The sequence below is a fragment of the Octopus sinensis genome, linkage group LG4 (genome assembly GCF_006345805.1).
Source record: "Octopus sinensis linkage group LG4, ASM634580v1, whole genome shotgun sequence".
NCBI classification, from domain to species: domain Eukaryota; kingdom Metazoa; phylum Mollusca; class Cephalopoda; order Octopoda; family Octopodidae; genus Octopus; species Octopus sinensis.
This window is the reverse complement of record NC_043000.1, coordinates 58331249-58349038: the sequence shown is the minus strand read 5'-3', so window position 1 is coordinate 58349038 and position 17790 is coordinate 58331249. Positions and strand designations below refer to the sequence as shown.

General features: G+C 34.6%; 1 protein-coding gene across 1 annotated transcript in view; it reads right to left on the bottom strand.

The window, feature by feature from the left end:
• The window catches only part of LOC115210405 (peroxidasin), a 144217-nt gene that overhangs the window by 23931 nt on the left and 102496 nt on the right, over positions 1 to 17790 (bottom strand). The window contains exons 9-15 of the mRNA XM_029779001.2: positions 15175 to 15228; positions 14355 to 14405; positions 11879 to 12148; positions 8418 to 8534; positions 5500 to 5655; positions 2714 to 2980; positions 903 to 1169 (exon numbers count right to left, since the gene is read on the bottom strand). Coding sequence (XP_029634861.1) covers positions 903 to 1169; positions 2714 to 2980; positions 5500 to 5655; positions 8418 to 8534; positions 11879 to 12148; positions 14355 to 14405; positions 15175 to 15228 — 1182 coding nt within the window. The remainder of the gene's footprint in view (positions 1 to 902; positions 1170 to 2713; positions 2981 to 5499; positions 5656 to 8417; positions 8535 to 11878; positions 12149 to 14354; positions 14406 to 15174; positions 15229 to 17790) is intronic.

The following is a 17790-nucleotide window of genomic DNA, read 5'->3' as shown; positions in this document are numbered from 1 at the left end:
AACAATACTTAAGTGTTAATATATTTAATGCAGAAAGCATTAAAGGGCTCATCAAAAATAATTATGTAGTGAGGAAGAAACAATATTAGTCAATTTATTTTAATTATTTAGGCAAATATCGGAGACAGTACTGAAGATATTTGAACATTAGTATGCTCTCACCAACTTTTTAAAGTCTCCTGCATTAAATATGTCAATAATAAGTTAACTATTGTTTACAATGTGAATGACATCACTGAGTTATATAAAGCAGATTCAAACACAGATGAAGGTCACAGTATCATCAGTTAATAAAGTCAATACATGAACCTTAAGGTATTAGACTATTAAGTATTTTATTCTGGTACATTATTATTTGACTTAAACTTTTAACATTAAATCCAGCTGAGTCTAATTGAGTGTCAGCAACAGTTGGGGACTGAAATATATATTAGCTCTGAAAAGAAGGGTTAGTCTTTGGGTAATGGTCCTAGCTATGCTAAGGATGTGGATTCATCTTGTGAAATTGTTGAGAGGATTTCATAAGGCAAGGCCCTATGTTTGGAGGAACTGTAAGGGCTCTGAGTGGTGTTCATGCTTAGGAAAGGGGATGTGGTGGTGCTTTCTTGATATAAGTAATGTTTGAACTATTTTGCTTGTTTTGCTGTGTTGTATGTATGTGTGTGTGTGTGTATAGAGAGAAAGAAAGAGAGAGAGGTATTTTATGTTTTTTTTTGCAATATTTATATTTACATGGATATATAAGTCATGTTTTTAAAACCTGTTTTTAAGTTTACTTCATTCAGCACAACTTTTTTATTTTGTTTATGTACTTTTACAGAACTCCTAGTGTACTGGTGTATGTGTTTGTAATGGTATGGTCATTTGATGTCTGTGGTAAATGGCCTGCTGTTTACACTTACCATGATCTTCTAAATTATATTTATAACCTTCTCTAACATGTTCATAAATGATGTCTAGAGTTTGCTCAAATATTTCTTCAGCTTTTGCTAATTCGAGAGCTTCAGCTGATGGATATCTGACAACTGAAAGTAAGTCACTGATGGTGTAAGTTTTCTTCCTGTTAAACAGATGATCATAGGTAACGTTTGCAGCAAGGTTGATTCTGTTGATTGCTTCGTCAGTTGAACTTGTTACCAACTGATGGCCAATATTCACACCACGTCTAGCTGAAACAATATTGAATGGAGAGATAAAAAAAAATTGGTATCTACCATTCTTCAGAAACAAAGTGCTATTAGAAGTGAATATGCAGCGAAACATATAAACTTCAAATCTTACAAATTAACAAGGGACGCTTTACTTCGTCACTTTACATTTTAGGAAAAATCAGCCTGGAATTAAATACTTCCATCTTAAAAAAAAAAGGAAAGATACACAAGATAAATTAATCCTAGATACAGGCAGTCCTCTACCTTGGGAAATACTTGATGCATCATGAAAAAAGCTTGGAAACTGAATTTCTAAATCTTAAATCATTAACTCACATAAGAACAGAACCCTAATTAATATACTTAGGTTTCTGTTCTCATTTGAGTTACTAAATTTTTTTTATGACACCCCAAAGAAATAGGACATATCAATCATCATGTATCTTGCAGTTATTGGAATCATTTCCATTAATAAAATGCATGTGTACACTTGGCCCATGACACAGAATGAGGATAATTAGGTCTAATAAACATATTTACTGATACAATTGTTCAGTAGTATTTTAATGATCAATTATAAGTTCTTCTTTAAAAATTATCAAGAGTTTGCTGAACATCACACATCTTTTCCTGAAAAAGGAGTCTATAGCATTGTGGCATGATTACCAATAGTTCCATGAACATGCAAAATTCTTTCTGCATTTGAGTAATGTCCTTGTATGAAGTTTAAGAAATATTGAAGTTCTGAATTGTACTTCTTCACCACTGCTGCCCACTCTACCTGCTCCACCACCCTCATTTTCTCTCTAGCATGTCAATCAATTTCACTGGTGATAGGCCCTGAATGAGAAACATATATTTAGTTCATTCATATCTTCACTTGTGACTTACAAATTAAATTGATTCATAAATTGAATAACTTTCTCCATGACAGCTTCAGGGATATCCTCAAAACAATTAAAATCTTGACAATTCTTTTCCCAGCAACATTGCAGTGTTGATTCCTTTAGCTTAACCCAAGAGACTTCAGTATTATTGATCACATTCCAGATATTGCATACATTACATAACTCTTTTAGGTTAGTTCCATTTTCCATTATCTGTTACCTGGAAAGTCTGTTTAACATCCTTCCTTGTGTAATACCTATTGAAGGTTGATAATCCTGTTTCATCCATTTGTTAAATATCTTTTGTGATATTTGGAGACTGTTTCTAACTTAAGCAAGAGAGACAGCTATGTTTAGTATTGTTTTTGTAAACAGTTCTGATGAATCAATTCCCTGGGCTGCTATGTAACATACATTTTGTAGCATGCATGACTAAATCATTTTGCATACATAATGCATGTGACTAGTTACCACATGGTTGTTGAAACAATTGTGAACCATGAAATAAAAATAATATCATAAACTCCAATCTTCAATTTTCATTATATTTACACACACACATATGGATATACTTATATATAGATATATAATATACACAAAATGAGAGAGAGAGAGAGAGAGAGAGAGAGAGAGAGAGAGAGAGAGAGAGAGAGAGAAGAGAAAGAGAGCACCTACCAACAACAGAAAGGTGGAAAGAATTTCTGTCAATGCCTTCAATATTTTCGGCTATACACTCATACTCTCCAGCATCATTAAAAAGAACCCTTTGAAATGTTAATGCATTTCCTTCACTTCTAATTCTGTTGTCATACTGCAATGGTAGATTGTCTTTTTCCCACCGGTAACTTGGAGTTGGTTCGCCTTCAGCATCACAAAGTAAAGTCACCTGGCTGTTCAAGCTGACTTCTCTGTCTGTTTGACGATGAACTAATGAAGGAGCAGCTAGATATAGTGAAAAAGAAAAAGAAATACAAATGAAACATCGAATATGTATGTAGACAACATTCAGATCAAAAGGAAAAAAAAGACATTTCTAGAAATTGAACTCAAATCATTTGGATGCTGGCCGAATACTTTTTATATTCGTCTTTCTTATGGAATTTTGTCTTTTCCTTTTCTTTTTGATTTGAATATTCAAAATAATTCATATGGAAGATGGAGTGTACTGGAAGCTTTATTTAGGACAACAACCATTTCACCGTACCTCTACACTGTTCCCTAGTGGGTGGGGAATGATGTAAAGGAATCGAATGCACTCCATATTGCAGAAGAAATTTCCTTAAGGCCACATAAAGCAGTTCAGTGTTATAAGATGTACATTTTGCTGATTGATTTAAATACATACATATTCTCTCTCTCTCTCTCCCTCTTTCTCATACATACATACACACACACATATACTAACATACATACAGTACAGGTCTGAATGTCATGTTTTTGGGGGTCCTTATCTCTATCCACTTTACAGTATGTCTCCTCGTCTTGACATGAGGGCATTTTATTGTGCCATAAGCAAAAGACATGTCTGCAGAAAGACTTAAGAGTCACCTCTAATCTAATTCAATTTTAATTCGTAGTTACTGCTTTCCAAGATGGGTTGCTTTCATTATGGCTGCTTCCTAGTCACATTGCCTTCACCATGGGTAAGAAACCATGTCTTTCTGTGATGTAAAGAGTAAGGTGAAGGAGGTTCATATATTCCCAGTGGCACTCAAAAGCCACTGATAATAATGGTTGTATCTACTATGTAAGAAAGGGTAGAGGCTTAGATATAGTTCACAGTAGCACTCTTGCAAGTTGCTCAATCTATCCTATATAACTTGTTTTTTCTTCATATTTACTGCTTTCCCTCTCTGATGGTCGCTCCTTGTCATGGTGAAGGATCTTGCATAGACGAATGACTCTAAGAGTGATACTGTCAGGAGCTCTGAACTGGTAGGGCTACCTTTGGTGGTAAGGTCATAGACAAGGATCCAGACTAAGTGCAACTAACCCCAAAAGACCTCAACAGTGGAACAAGCAGATGATAATTACAACAGATCACAGTGCTTGAATCAGTGGATGAAAGGGGCTATGCATGACAGATATATTACAGAATGTGCTGCTCAAAACTATAACCTGGTCAGTAGCAGTCCATTGTAGTTTCATAATTGGATCCTGCATGCCTCATTCTTTATGTGCCATAGAGGAAAATCATGAAACCAAGTGTATGGATCACTTCCTGGCAAGTTGAGGTTTACCTTAAACAAATCCATGCCATCGGTACTTTCTTCTACTCTGATTGTATTACTGCTTTCATTGACAGGTTACTTTCACTTCAGCTTGCAGAGTCCACATCTTCATTGCAAGATTAGGACAAAACTGTTTTCATATACTGCTGAGCTTGTTACGTCACCTTCACCAAAGCTGAGAAGCCTAAACTTTTCATAATGTAGGGAGGAGGTTTAGCTGCCACAAGAACTGTCAGTCTAATGTTACTAAGAATAAAAAGATCTTTGCTGAGCAAATTAGAAGGCGGAGGTTACAGTTGTAGTATGAGATAACTGGGAATGAGTTTGTCTGCATGGTGTAGTTAAAAGCAGTGCTTAGCTACCAAGGGCACATTCTATAATATACTAATGGCAGCTGGTTATGAAATATCAAGTAATTAGCTTTATTTATCACACGCTAATATGTGAGAAGTATACTCTTTGTATTTCACATGCATGTATACACATATTGATGCATGAAACACATCTTCATTATTAAGATGCTGGCATGGCTGGGTGGTAAGAAGTTTGCTTCTCAACCACATGATTCTGGGTTCAGTTCCACTGCATGGCATCATGGGCATATGACTTTTACTACAGCCCAGGTTGACCAGGTTGTGAATGGATATGGACTTGGTAAATGAAAACTGAAAGAAGCCCACCATACATGTGTGTGTATGTGTGTTTGTATGTGTGTGCGTGCATGTGTGTGTGAATGTGAGCATGTGAGAGTTTGTGTCTCCTTGTCTAGACATCACATGACAGTTGTAAATGAATGTCCCTCTCATACAAGTAGTGTCATTCCCGTCCAATATTCTGCATGGATATGTTTGGCCACAGGGAAATATTATCTTGCCCAGAAACAGATAGGAGTTAATGCCAAAAGGGGCATCTGCCTGTAGAAAATCTACCTTAAATAAACTCTGATCCATGCAATCTTGGGAAAGTGGACATTAAATGATGATCATTATAATTAACACTAATGGAAACATTATGAGACATATGTAAAACGTAAATAGATATATACATTTGCATGTGTGTGTGTGTAGATTTAAGCATGAGAATATACAAATGAGCAGTTAAAGATATATAAGATATAAAGATATACAGTTGCAGACAGTTACACAAAACTTCATTTCTTCATGTACGCATACACATTCATGCATTAATACAATACAGTAAGAAATCTCTGAGAATGAAGCAAGGACTTACTTCTTGGACTTACAGCCAAATAAGCAGTTGCCTCTCTGGAACCAGCAGTGCTCTCGGCACGACATATGTATAGGCCACGATCATCTATATTGACCTGCAGAATCCTCAATTCATTGCTTGTGATAGTAAAACGACCATTGTTTGGTAAAGCTTCACCTGTGATAAAAATTTGATTTAGGACATATCTTTATAAGAATGCATGAATTAATAAATAATAATAACCATAATAATTTTTCCAAATTTTGGCACAAGACCGAAAATTTTAAGGAGTCAGGGAAGTTGATTATATTGGTCTCAGTGCGTATTTTATCAACCCCAAAAGGGTGAAAGGTGAAGGCATGTGGCTTAGTGGTTAGGGTGTCAGCATCATGATCATAAGATTGTGGTTTCGATTCCTGGACCGGACGACGCATTGTGTTCTTGAGAAAAACACTTCATTTCATGTTGCTCCAGTCCACTCAGCTGGGGAACACATATGCCATTGAATCTGGGAAACCGGGCCCATGAGCCTCGCTAGGCTTTAAAAGGGTGCATTAGTGGAGGGGCAATGGCCCAGTAGTTAGGGTAGCGGACTCGCGGTCGGAGGATTGCGGTTTTGATTCCCAGACCGGGCGTTGTGTGTATTTATTGAGTGAAAACAGCTAAAGCTCCACAAAGTACCTGCAGGGGTTGGTGGCGATCCCTGTTGTACTCTTTTGCTCCAACTTTCTCTCACTCTTTCTGCCTATTTCTTGAGTAACGCTGCGATGGACTGGCATCCTGTCCAGCTGGGGGGAGCACATTCATTATAGAAACCGGGAAACCGGGCCCATGAGCCTGGCTAGGCTTGAAAAGGGCGCATAAAAAAAAAGGGTGAAAGGCAGAATTGACCTCAATGCCATTTGAACCCAGAAAATAAAGAGCTTGAAGAAATGCTACTGGTCATTTTTGTCCAGTGTGGTAATGATTCTGCCAGACATTGATGATGAAATCTATCAATTGATTCAAGGTAATTATCTCTTGCCAAAGCCAGATCGAGATCCAGTGCTCTCTACCAGGTATCACATGAGCTGGAGGTTCTCATATATAGACAGCATGGCTTTTTACAGGTATGCAACACTATTTGCAATAGGTGCCTCTTTGAAAGCAGCTTGACCAAAATCTATAACTCTGCTCTCATTCTTTTATTTTAGTAAATATTTTATTTTAAATTCTTAGAAAAAATAAATTAAAAGAGAAGAGTTATCTCTCTTAACAGCTATGACATCACACACTGCTTGCTAATTGATAAGATAGGGAATGGGAGCAACTTTTAATGAAAGTATTGCACATGTACAAAAGGCAAACTTAGCATTGTATAAAAATTATTTCAAATGAATTGAAAAGCACTGAGACATTGTAGTTTAACATTTTTTTACAACAGAAGTCATTAGATGTTTTGATGATTCCTACCAGTGATATGACAAGACAATGTGGGAACCTATATGTAGTAGATTAACCTGCAGACAATCTCCTTTAATGTCTTTTTTTTAAAAAAAAAAGGAAAGTTATATTTGGTTATGTAGTCTGTGATAAATTATATTGATTAGAATACTTTTCATCATAGGTTTGCTCTGTTGTGCCTGACCTAGGAAACAACAGCAAGTGAAACTAACTAACTATCTACTACTACTACTACTACAAGAAGGGAAAATATGGTAATATTCAATATCAGAACTAATTAAATTCAAATTATTACCACAGAATATTAACCTATTAGCATTCAGATTACATCTTGTCAAATATATAATACTTATTTATCCATGTTGCTTTGAATTAATCATGCATTATCTCACAGCTTTGAGATTTCAATGATGTGATTATTTATATTTAGAATGACATTGTAGGGTAGGTGTGAGAGGCTAGATCTTACTGGTTTGGTAGCTTATTTGGGCTGGATATAGCCAGTTTAAAAGGTAAAGGATTAATACAAGAAATGGAGACTTCATTCAAAATGTAGAATCAATATTTAAAAAACTATAATAAACCAACTGAGAGCATCCACATAGTTACTTGACCTGCTTGAAATAGCACCCAAATCACTTGCAGATCATATCCTGTCTTCTTAAAAATGATAAAGTACATTAAATAATAGAGCTCATGATAGCCTTAGGAAGATGAGATGATCACAGTTGAAATACATTGCTGGACTAAGGGTTCATCTGGGTTAAACAGAAACAATAACATAAAAAGAAAGATTATCAAGAATCAGAACCAAAGTGCAGGTCCAAAGTCAAAGCAAATGTAAAAAGCAAACTCTGATCTGAGTAGTCCCAGAAAATAAATGACACATAGATGAACTGAGGTAATGTAGAATAAAGTGTCTTGTTCAGAAGCAAAAAAGAAAAAAAAACCCAGAAGACATGTCATTGGAGGAAATGACTTCATAATCCACAAGGTTGCAGTTCTATACTTCGTCCACATGACTAGCTTGCCTGTTCAGAAATGCTAATTAATACATATGGAATGTCATACAACAATAGATATATAATATAAGAGATACAAAAATTTTAACAATTATATGATTACTTTGGCAAATAAAAAGCATAGATTCATTAATATGTATAAATGACATTATACATAAACACACACATGCCTCAAAAATAAATAGACACTCCTCAGTATAAAATTTTATCTGTGCAGACACTACCTGTTACTTCAAACATGCAAAGTATTTATTATGCACAAGGCATGTCTACTAAATAGTAGATTAAGTATTTAAATGCATCAAATGATGTTATTTTCTTTCTAGTAATCTTTCAAAACTGATGGTGTCTATTTACTTTTGAGATGTGTGTATATAAATTGTTGGATACACAAAAACATCTATTGTGTCAGGATATTTCTGATTACAAATGAAGTCTTTTATAACAAGTACTGAATTTCATTAATATACATACCACTTTTTGACCAAGTGATGATTGGGACAGGATTGCCTTGAGCACGACACCTAAGAGTTGCAGAAGACCCTTCTGGTACAGTTTGATCTCTTGGTGGTTCAAAGAAGGCTGGTGGAACTGAAATAATAATAAATGATCATTGAAAGTAATAATAGTTTCTGTTTAGGCACAATGCTAGTAATTTTTGAGGCAGCAGTGGGGGAGATTATTTTAATAACTTTATCCTCAGTACTTGAATAGTACTTTATTTTATCAACCCCAGAAGGATAAAATATAAAGTTAACTTGGGGAGGATTTGAACTAACAATATAAAGAGCTGGAATAAAGACCCCCAAGATATTTTTACCAATGCTTTAACAATCTTATCAATCCATATAGTCATCATAATATTGAATCATCATAGAAGTACAAAACCTCATATTTTTTTGAGGTGAGAAATTTGATTGTATCGTGTTCATATGTTTGCTAAGAAAAAGTGGGGTAAAATGTTTACAAGTGACAACCAACACCTGTTTATGGACCTGGCTTGCCAAGTTCTTACCTCTATATTACTGTGCTTACTTTGGTTAGCAGAGTACCAAAATAAAATTAAAAACAAGATTAGAAACATAAACAAATGATGGCATTTAGAATTAAAAACCAGATAATGTAAAGTATCTACTTTTGCTTTTTGTTATCTGTGTTAATTTAAAACTGTCTTTTTATTTATGAGCCATCATGAAAGCTTCAGTAAGGTTACTCAACTTGTTAGTATTAGTAACCTAATCTAACCATAAATCCCATTCTGTTGTCTTAAAAGAGGAAGGACACATTACACTGGATAACATTGTCCAAGATATATTATGCCTTAAATTAAAGACTGGATAGTCATGACTAGAATGATTTTAATAATAAACTAGATTGATTTTAGGGCTGATCAGAAGCTGAACATATTTTTATAGAACATGAATAAGGAAAGAAATAAAAAATGGTTCTCAACATAATTAAAGAGTGATGATTCTATTGAACCTCCAGAAAGCAAAGGAAATGGTAACCTTGACTTTACTAGATAGTAATTCTCATGGTTAAATTTCTTTTGTTTTTGTTTTTATGATAGCCTCAAGAGTTCTCCCCACCCACACACATCATTCATGGGTCACAATAATGGTGATCTTTTATCTTTTATCAGTCAGTAAACTGGCCATATTGGAGCACTATCTTAGAGGATTTTTTAGTTGAATGAATTGCTGGGTACTTATTTTTTTAAAGCCAGGTCCTCATTCCATTGGTCTCTTTGCTGACCCACTAAATTATAGGGACATAAACAGACCAGCACCAGTTGTCAAGTGGTGGAGTGGGAGAGACAAATACAGACACAAAAACACACACACACACACACACACACACACACACACACACACACACACACACACACACACATGCACACATACAATGGACTTCTTTCAGTTTCTGTCAACAAAATTAACTCACAAGACTTTGATTGATCTAGGGCTATAGTAGAAGGCACTTGCCCAAGGTTCCATGCTGTGGAACTGAACTCAAAACCATGTGGTTGGGAAGTAAGCTTCTTACCTAATGGTCAAGCCAGCAATATTAAGTTTTTTTTTTGATGTCTGATTTCTCAATCATGAATTCAAACTTTACAACAATAATTATCTCACTCATATACTCATAAACTTGGACAAGTATACTTATGTTGGTTGTTATAATCAAAACATTTCAACAGGTGTACATTTTTTGCCTTCTTCAAGAAAATGAGACAGCGAATATAAGAGTTGATTAAGAGCCAAATGTTAAGTGCCATAGTTTAATGATGGATTAAGTTCATTCCCTCAGACAATCAAACAGTATATATACTCTAATGGAAGCTGAATGAGCAAGCAATTTCACAAGTAGGAGAATAGCTAATTGGAGAATATCCCTAGTTTGGATAGTGGAATGAGGATGGTCTTTCTCCCATGGATTTCATAAAGGATTCAATACAAAATTCTGAAAATGTTACTGAATAAGACAAGTGTCAGAAGAAGGGCAGAGGGTACAATGGCTGAAATTTTGTGACTATAACAATTAAAATTAGAACACCTGTCTGAATATATCATGATGATAATTATTAGTATATTATGCTGATATAATGATGATAATTATTCACCTAAGAAGTTCAGATCATCATCATCATTGCCATCATCATCGTTTAACGTCCGTTTTCCAAGCTGGCATGGGTTGGATGGTTTGACTGGGGACGGGCTGCAACAGGCTCCAATCTGATCTGGCAAGGTTTTTACAGCTGGATGCCCTTCATAACACCAACCACTCTGAGAGTGTAGTGGGTGCTTTTTATGTGCCAGTCATGAGACCCAGTCAGGCAGCACTGGCATCAGCCATGTTCTGATGGTGCTTTTTACGTGCCACCAGCACAGGAGCCAGTCAGGGTGAGGTGGGGTGGTGGCTGGTATCGACCAAGTTTGGATGGTGCTTTTTACATGCCGCTGGCATGGGACCACTCAAGCGGTACTGGCATCGACCCACACATGAATGGTGCTTAATGCATGCCACCAGCACGGGAGTCAGTCAGGTGGCACTGGCATCAGCCACAACTACAATTTCCATTTTAATTTCGATTTGATTGAGATCTTGATTGTGATTTTGCTTTTGATTTTACTTGACTCAATAGGTCCCCATGAACACCATGGAAGATACCAGACTGCTGTCCGACATGCCTATTAAAATCTCCAGCCACAAAGACAAGGTCATTGCCACTCGTCTTTGTGGTAGCCTGTAGAAGACTATCATAAAAAGTGGTCCATCTGATCATTTGGTAGGCCCACTTGTGGGACATAGACAGAGATAATTATAGCTATACTAATAAATAATTAACCTGTATTTAATTTTAAATTCCTCAGTCTATCTGTCCAACAATAGGGTGAATAGGATTTATTCTAACTTCATTTTTCAAGGATTGTCATTAAAAGAACTTCCAACTGTAAAACCAATAGAAATGCAAAATGAAGTAAAACTAAATAAGATGAATTTGTATGCATAGTCAAAATCTCCATGAATTTCACTTGAAGTTCCATGTTCCTTTCAATGGACTTCTTGTTGCACAGTCTAATGACTGAATGACAAGAAACAACTGATGTTGGCATTGTATGCTACATTATTAATCAGAAATGCATCTCTTAAAGAACAAGAACATTGAAGATAGAAAATACATTAGGCATTTTGAAACATAAATTTTTTTCACCTCCTAAGCCATCAAAATGAGCGAGTGCACATGCAAGCAAGTGTCTGTGTGTGTGGGCATATGTGCGTGTGTATGTGCACACATGTGCATGTGTGTGCACGCACGTGTGTGTGTTGTGTGTTGATATGAATTATGCCTGTTTGAGTCAATCATGATTCTATGTTTGTCAGCAAGGAAAACATGTCGCTAGAATTAAATTCTGCATTCACAAGCTACTTACTTTGCAAGGTTATTCGTAATTCCCTTGTAATAGTACCAGAACTGCTTGTAGCTGTACACCGATAAAGGCCCTGGTCATTTTGCTGAATGTTCACAATGAAAAGGGAACCAGTTGTTGATAGAGTTATATGATCAGGAGTTGACAGGGGTAGATTATCCTTAGTCCAGCTGATTCTGGCAGATGAGTCATCATCTTCTACACACTGAAGTGTAATGTTATCTCCTTGCTTAGCCATGATGTCAAGCAATTCTCCTTGAAAACTTCCACTGTCTGGAATTACACAAAGGTACAAGCATATAGAATTCAGCAAAAACTAAGCACAACAGATATTTAGGAATTACAGTTGTTTTAATTGTATTTTTAGATGAATAAAAGACAAAACAAAACCATTTCACATTAAAAAACGTAAAATACACCTAAATAACAAGTCCCAAAAAGCTGAAATTACTTTATATAAAACTCTTATTTTGGCCATTGTAACATTACCAGAATCTTAGAATATTGGCAAAATGAATGTAAGAAATTGTCACACTACACCCTATATAACTAAGCACTGAATGATTTAATGACAATGTAAGACATACAGTCCTGGACTAAATTAGTATGTAGCGTATCAAAGATTCAGAGCTTATGTGTTGCTTTTAAGCATCTGATTGGCTTCATTCAAATCAAAGTAGAGTTTTCTGCTTCTACTACTCAGCACAATTTATTATCATTATTATTATTATAATTATTATAATTATTATTATTATATTATTATTATTATCATTATTATTATTATCATTATTATTATTATCATTATTATTATTATTATTATTATTATTATTATTATCATTATTATTATTATTATTATTATTATTATTATCATTATCATTATTATTATTATTATTATTATTCTATGTTTGACTTTAGCTTTATGTCTGTACAAGTTGGCTCCAAGTCTCACCCAGAGACCTCAAGAGACAACAGGTTGGAAGTTCACGTTGTTGTTATGCCTTGTGTGCCATATATTTGGGGTTTTTTTTGGTGTTGTACTAGTGAATGTCTAATACATAGATTTAAAAAAAAAAAGTTTGTTTTAAACCTTGGGATTACATAGAGAGTATTTTGCGTAGGATATGAGCAGTTCCCATGAGCACTATCTTTTGAATTTCTGCCATTTTGGGGTTTCCTGGTATCTGAGTTAGGTAGCAATCAGCCCCTTTCGCTATCATTCCCAGGGCACCTATGACAACAGGTATTGTTTTAGTCTTCAGGTTCCACATTTTGCTGATTTCTATTTCAAGATCTTTATATTTGCTCAGTTTTTGGTAGGTCTTGGCAGATACGTTTATATCGATTGGGACAGTCATATCAATGAGGAGGCATGTTCTTTGTCTGAAGTCTTTCAATATGATGTCTGGCCTATTTGCATCTATCTTTCTGTCAGTTTGAATGGTGAAGTTCCAGAGGAGTGAGATGTGGTCATTTTCAAGCACTGGAGGTGGATTGTGTTCCCACCAGTTTTTTTCATGGGGCAAATCCAGGTTTTTGCAAATTACCCAGTGAATATATTGTGCAGCTCTATCATGCCTGTTGAGGTACTCTGTAGGTGCTAGAAGACTGCATTTGGAGACAACATGATCAATGGTTTCATTTTGTTGTCAGCATACACGCCATGTTGGGCTACTGCTGTTCTTTAATATGTTGGCCTGGTAGTTTCTTGTTGGTAGGCATTGATCTTGAGCTGCTATGATAAACCCGTCTGTTTCAGATTTTAAGCCAGAGGCCATTAGCCATTGATGAGTCAGGGCTTTGTCAATATCTGCATTATTCGCTCTCTTTGGGTATTTGCCATAGAGAGGTTTTTCTTGGCACGGGTTTTCATGCGCCTAGCTTTTTCTGTGCTTGTTTCTTGTATGTCTATCTCTAATTCCGAAATTTGTTGTATTTGGAATTCACTTAGATATTCCTTTGCCTGTTTTGTTACTGAGTATGATGCTTTCTTGTTTTCATGTTTTGAGACAAGTTTTAACATCCAGTCCTCAGACTTTTTCAGGTTATTATTATTATTATTATTATTATTATTATTATCATCATCATCATTATTTAGTAAATCAGTAATACATTGATTTCCCTTAGCTTTTAAATATTCTTTTGATAACTTTGATTCTTAAAGTAAAACTTCTCCCATGTAACCTTTTGAAACTAATAAATAAAAGAAAAACCGAGGAGTTATGAAAAAGTTAATGATAACTGATCTACTAAAAGACTTAAAAGAGGAACGGGTGAAAAATGAAAATAAAAATATAAGACTGCAATATTAGGTCTGTAAAATTGTCAGAAATATTAAAGCACTCAGATTCTGAGATTAAATCCCATTGGCATCAGTTTTGCTTTTCATCTATTTCTAAAATCAATAAAATAATGTCCAGTCGATTCAGTCAAAGAAACTGATAATAAGGAATTAAGAAATAAAAGACAGTGGTTATTTTACCAAATCTCCGAGCTGGAAGTCTTTGTTGACGTGGAGGAAAGATTCTTCGTGCTGTACAAAGAAACAGATGTACATATATATATATATACATATATATATATATATATATATATATATATATATATATATATTATATATATATGTATATATATATATATATGTATATATATATATATATGTATATATATATATATATATATATATATGTATATATATATTCTCAAGAGAATATTTGATAATCATATCAATTCAAACTTCGTTAAACATAGAATTTGTTACAAATGAATAGCAGTAAATTATATTTAAGTTAGACAGTTTATACATTTTATTTAACAAGTGAATAAACTTACATCAACACCCTAAAAAACACCCATCTACTGTACACCTCAAGAAACTTTATAGACAAAAGGGAACAATTTCATGCAGAGGTAAAATCGAGGCCAAAGGAAACATGTAGAAAATTAAGAATGCGATAAAAAAAGAAAGATTATACAAGATGTAAAAGAGAGCTGGTAGCAAGGAAGATATGAAAGAGAAACAGAGAGGGGAGACAAACAGACAGAATCAGAAATACTAACACACATCCTAGTTTACTAAGAAGGGTTCATCATCATCATGAAAAGAAGGGTTATACAATATAAAAGAAGGGTTATACAATATACAAAGAAGAGTTATACAATATAGAAATTATCTAAGTTTCTTGAAATAAGTATTAAAATCTCTCAATGCTCTTTAAATAAGACATGAGAAAAGTTTTGTTTAATATTGTAAAACAAAAAATCGAACAAGCAAAACTACAATCTGGAACACTTATACTTACAATGTGGCTGAGCTGGAAATCTTACTGGGGCCTGAGTGACTCGTGGACGAGCAGCTGATAGAAAATGAGAAAAATATTGATGACAAGATATCATACTTTTAGAATTGCTAACTATAGACAATATATATATCAATAAAATTTCAAAAAATGTTACACATTTATATGTAATAGCAATTAGAATGTAAAAAAAAATCTACAAATAAATGTGTATATAAATACAAATGTACATGTACACCACATATATGCATAGATATATGTGAAAGAATGCATGTATACATACACTCACATATATAGATGGACATATAGCTGCATGTCTACATATATAAATATATGCAATAGGAATGTTATTTATACCAAATTGGTGGTAAAGACGGGACTATCATCATCATGTTTTTTTCAACAACATCAATGAAACACAACCTCATAAGAAAAAAAAAAACTTAAAATGCTATTTGCAAAAAAGGTCAGTCAAAATAATACCAGAAATAGTGTACAGATGATTTTAAGTACAAAACTATCAATATTAAAACTACCTAAGCTAATAAGTACAAATATATTATTATTATTATTATTATTATTATTATTGTTAATAAGACTGTAATATTGATTCCTTTCTTTACTTAGGCACCAGGTCACACTTTCAGTGGGAGGGTACAGTTAATAACATCAATCTAGTACTTAATTAGCACTTATCTTATTGACCCATAAAAGAATAAAGAATGTCATATTGAATAGAGGTGATGAGGAGAAAATTTATTGACAGTTTTTGTGAACAGAAAAGTTGCACACAGACTAATTATAGATTCATATTCATTCCAAAATTCAGTAGTATACTTCACTAAATAATGCAGCCTTTATTTTGGCTGCCCATAACAATAATTGTTTCTAACATAGACATAGGGTCAGAAAGTTTGAAGGTTAATCAATTATGCTGACTCCAGAACTTGATGGGTACTTTATTTAATTGACACCAAATGGATGAAAAGCAAAGGTAATCTTGACTGGACTTAAACTCAAAACATTATGGTGCGACCTCACCTGGAATTTGCATCATCGATCTGGAACCCCTATCTTGCCCAGGATATTAATCGTCTGGAAACCGTTCAGTGACATGCAAACAAGAGAATACCCTCCATCAGGAATTTGCCATATTCTGAATGCCTTACTTCCCTGGGCATGGATACATAGAAACTCCGACGTCTGACAGCTGACTTGGCAGACACCCATAAAATTATTAACCATCTTACAAACAATAACTCTGAGCACCTTTTCAAGCTCCACCTGTCTAACACCCATGGACATGTTTACAAAGTCAGAAAACAGCACAGCTCTCATGACTTTCGAAAATATTTTTTCATGCTAAGAGTTGCTGAAGTATAGAACAAACTGCCGGTATCAGTTGTTAGTTGTCAGAGCACTACATCCTTCAAAACTTCCATGCTTCCTGAGATTCGCCAACACTACACCTGATTTTCTCCCCTCCATACACATGCAAGTATGTATCTGACTCATACACTGTTCACTTTCCAGACATCTGTACATTACTGCATATGCTTTATATGCACTTTTGACAAGTTGTGGTGCACCTGAGCACTGTATACAATAATTTCATTATTATTATTATACTCAAAACCAATATCATGTAGTAATAATTCTTTCTACTGTGGATACGAGACCTAAAATCAAGAGAGAGCTAGTTGATTACACTGAAGTCAGTGTTCAACTAGTTTATTTTACTGACCCCCAAAAGGATAAAAGGCAAAGTCAACCACCACCATAGCAATAATACTGAAAATGTAATGATATCAATCTGAAAAGGTATGGACTTAACAAAGTATGAGAAAATGTGACAAAGTCTAGTTTGATTAGTAAAGCTTTTATAAAGTTCAGTATTCTCTCCAGCAACTTATGTTAACTAAACTGAAGCTAAATAACCTTGTACTGGATGCAACTTAATACTTGAGTTCATCTGGTCAAGTTTGCCCTATTTCATAAGGTTTATAGCATGGAGATTACTAATCAAATGATGGCAACCATAAGGTTCATCACATCAAATATACTATGTTTTAGTCATTTATGAGGTCATGATGTATGTTACATAATACAGTAGTCCAGTTATGTAAGCAGCAGTATTGCAATCAAGGAATGTTATATTTTTTGATAACTGATCAAAATAAGGTGATCAATTACAGTGGAGATTTAAATTTGATTTAACTTTTATTTTTCATCTATTTCAGTCGTTAGACTGTGGGGCATCACCTTAAGGAAATTTTAGTTGGAAGAATCAACCCCAGTACTTTAAAAAAAAAATTTTTTAAGCCTGGTATTTATTCTATCATAGTCTTCCATTAAACTACTAATTATGGGGACACAAACACAACACCAGTTGGTCTAGTGGTGGCAAGGGACAAACACAGACACAAAGACTCCCACACCTACACACACACACAACACACACACACACATGACACAGGCTTCTTTTAGTTTCTGTCTATCAAATCCACTCACAAAGCTTTGGTTGACCCAGGGCTATAGCAGAAGACACTTGCCCAAGGTGCCATGCAGTGGGACTGAATGCAGAACCATGTAGGGGAAAGCAAGCTTCTTTACCACACA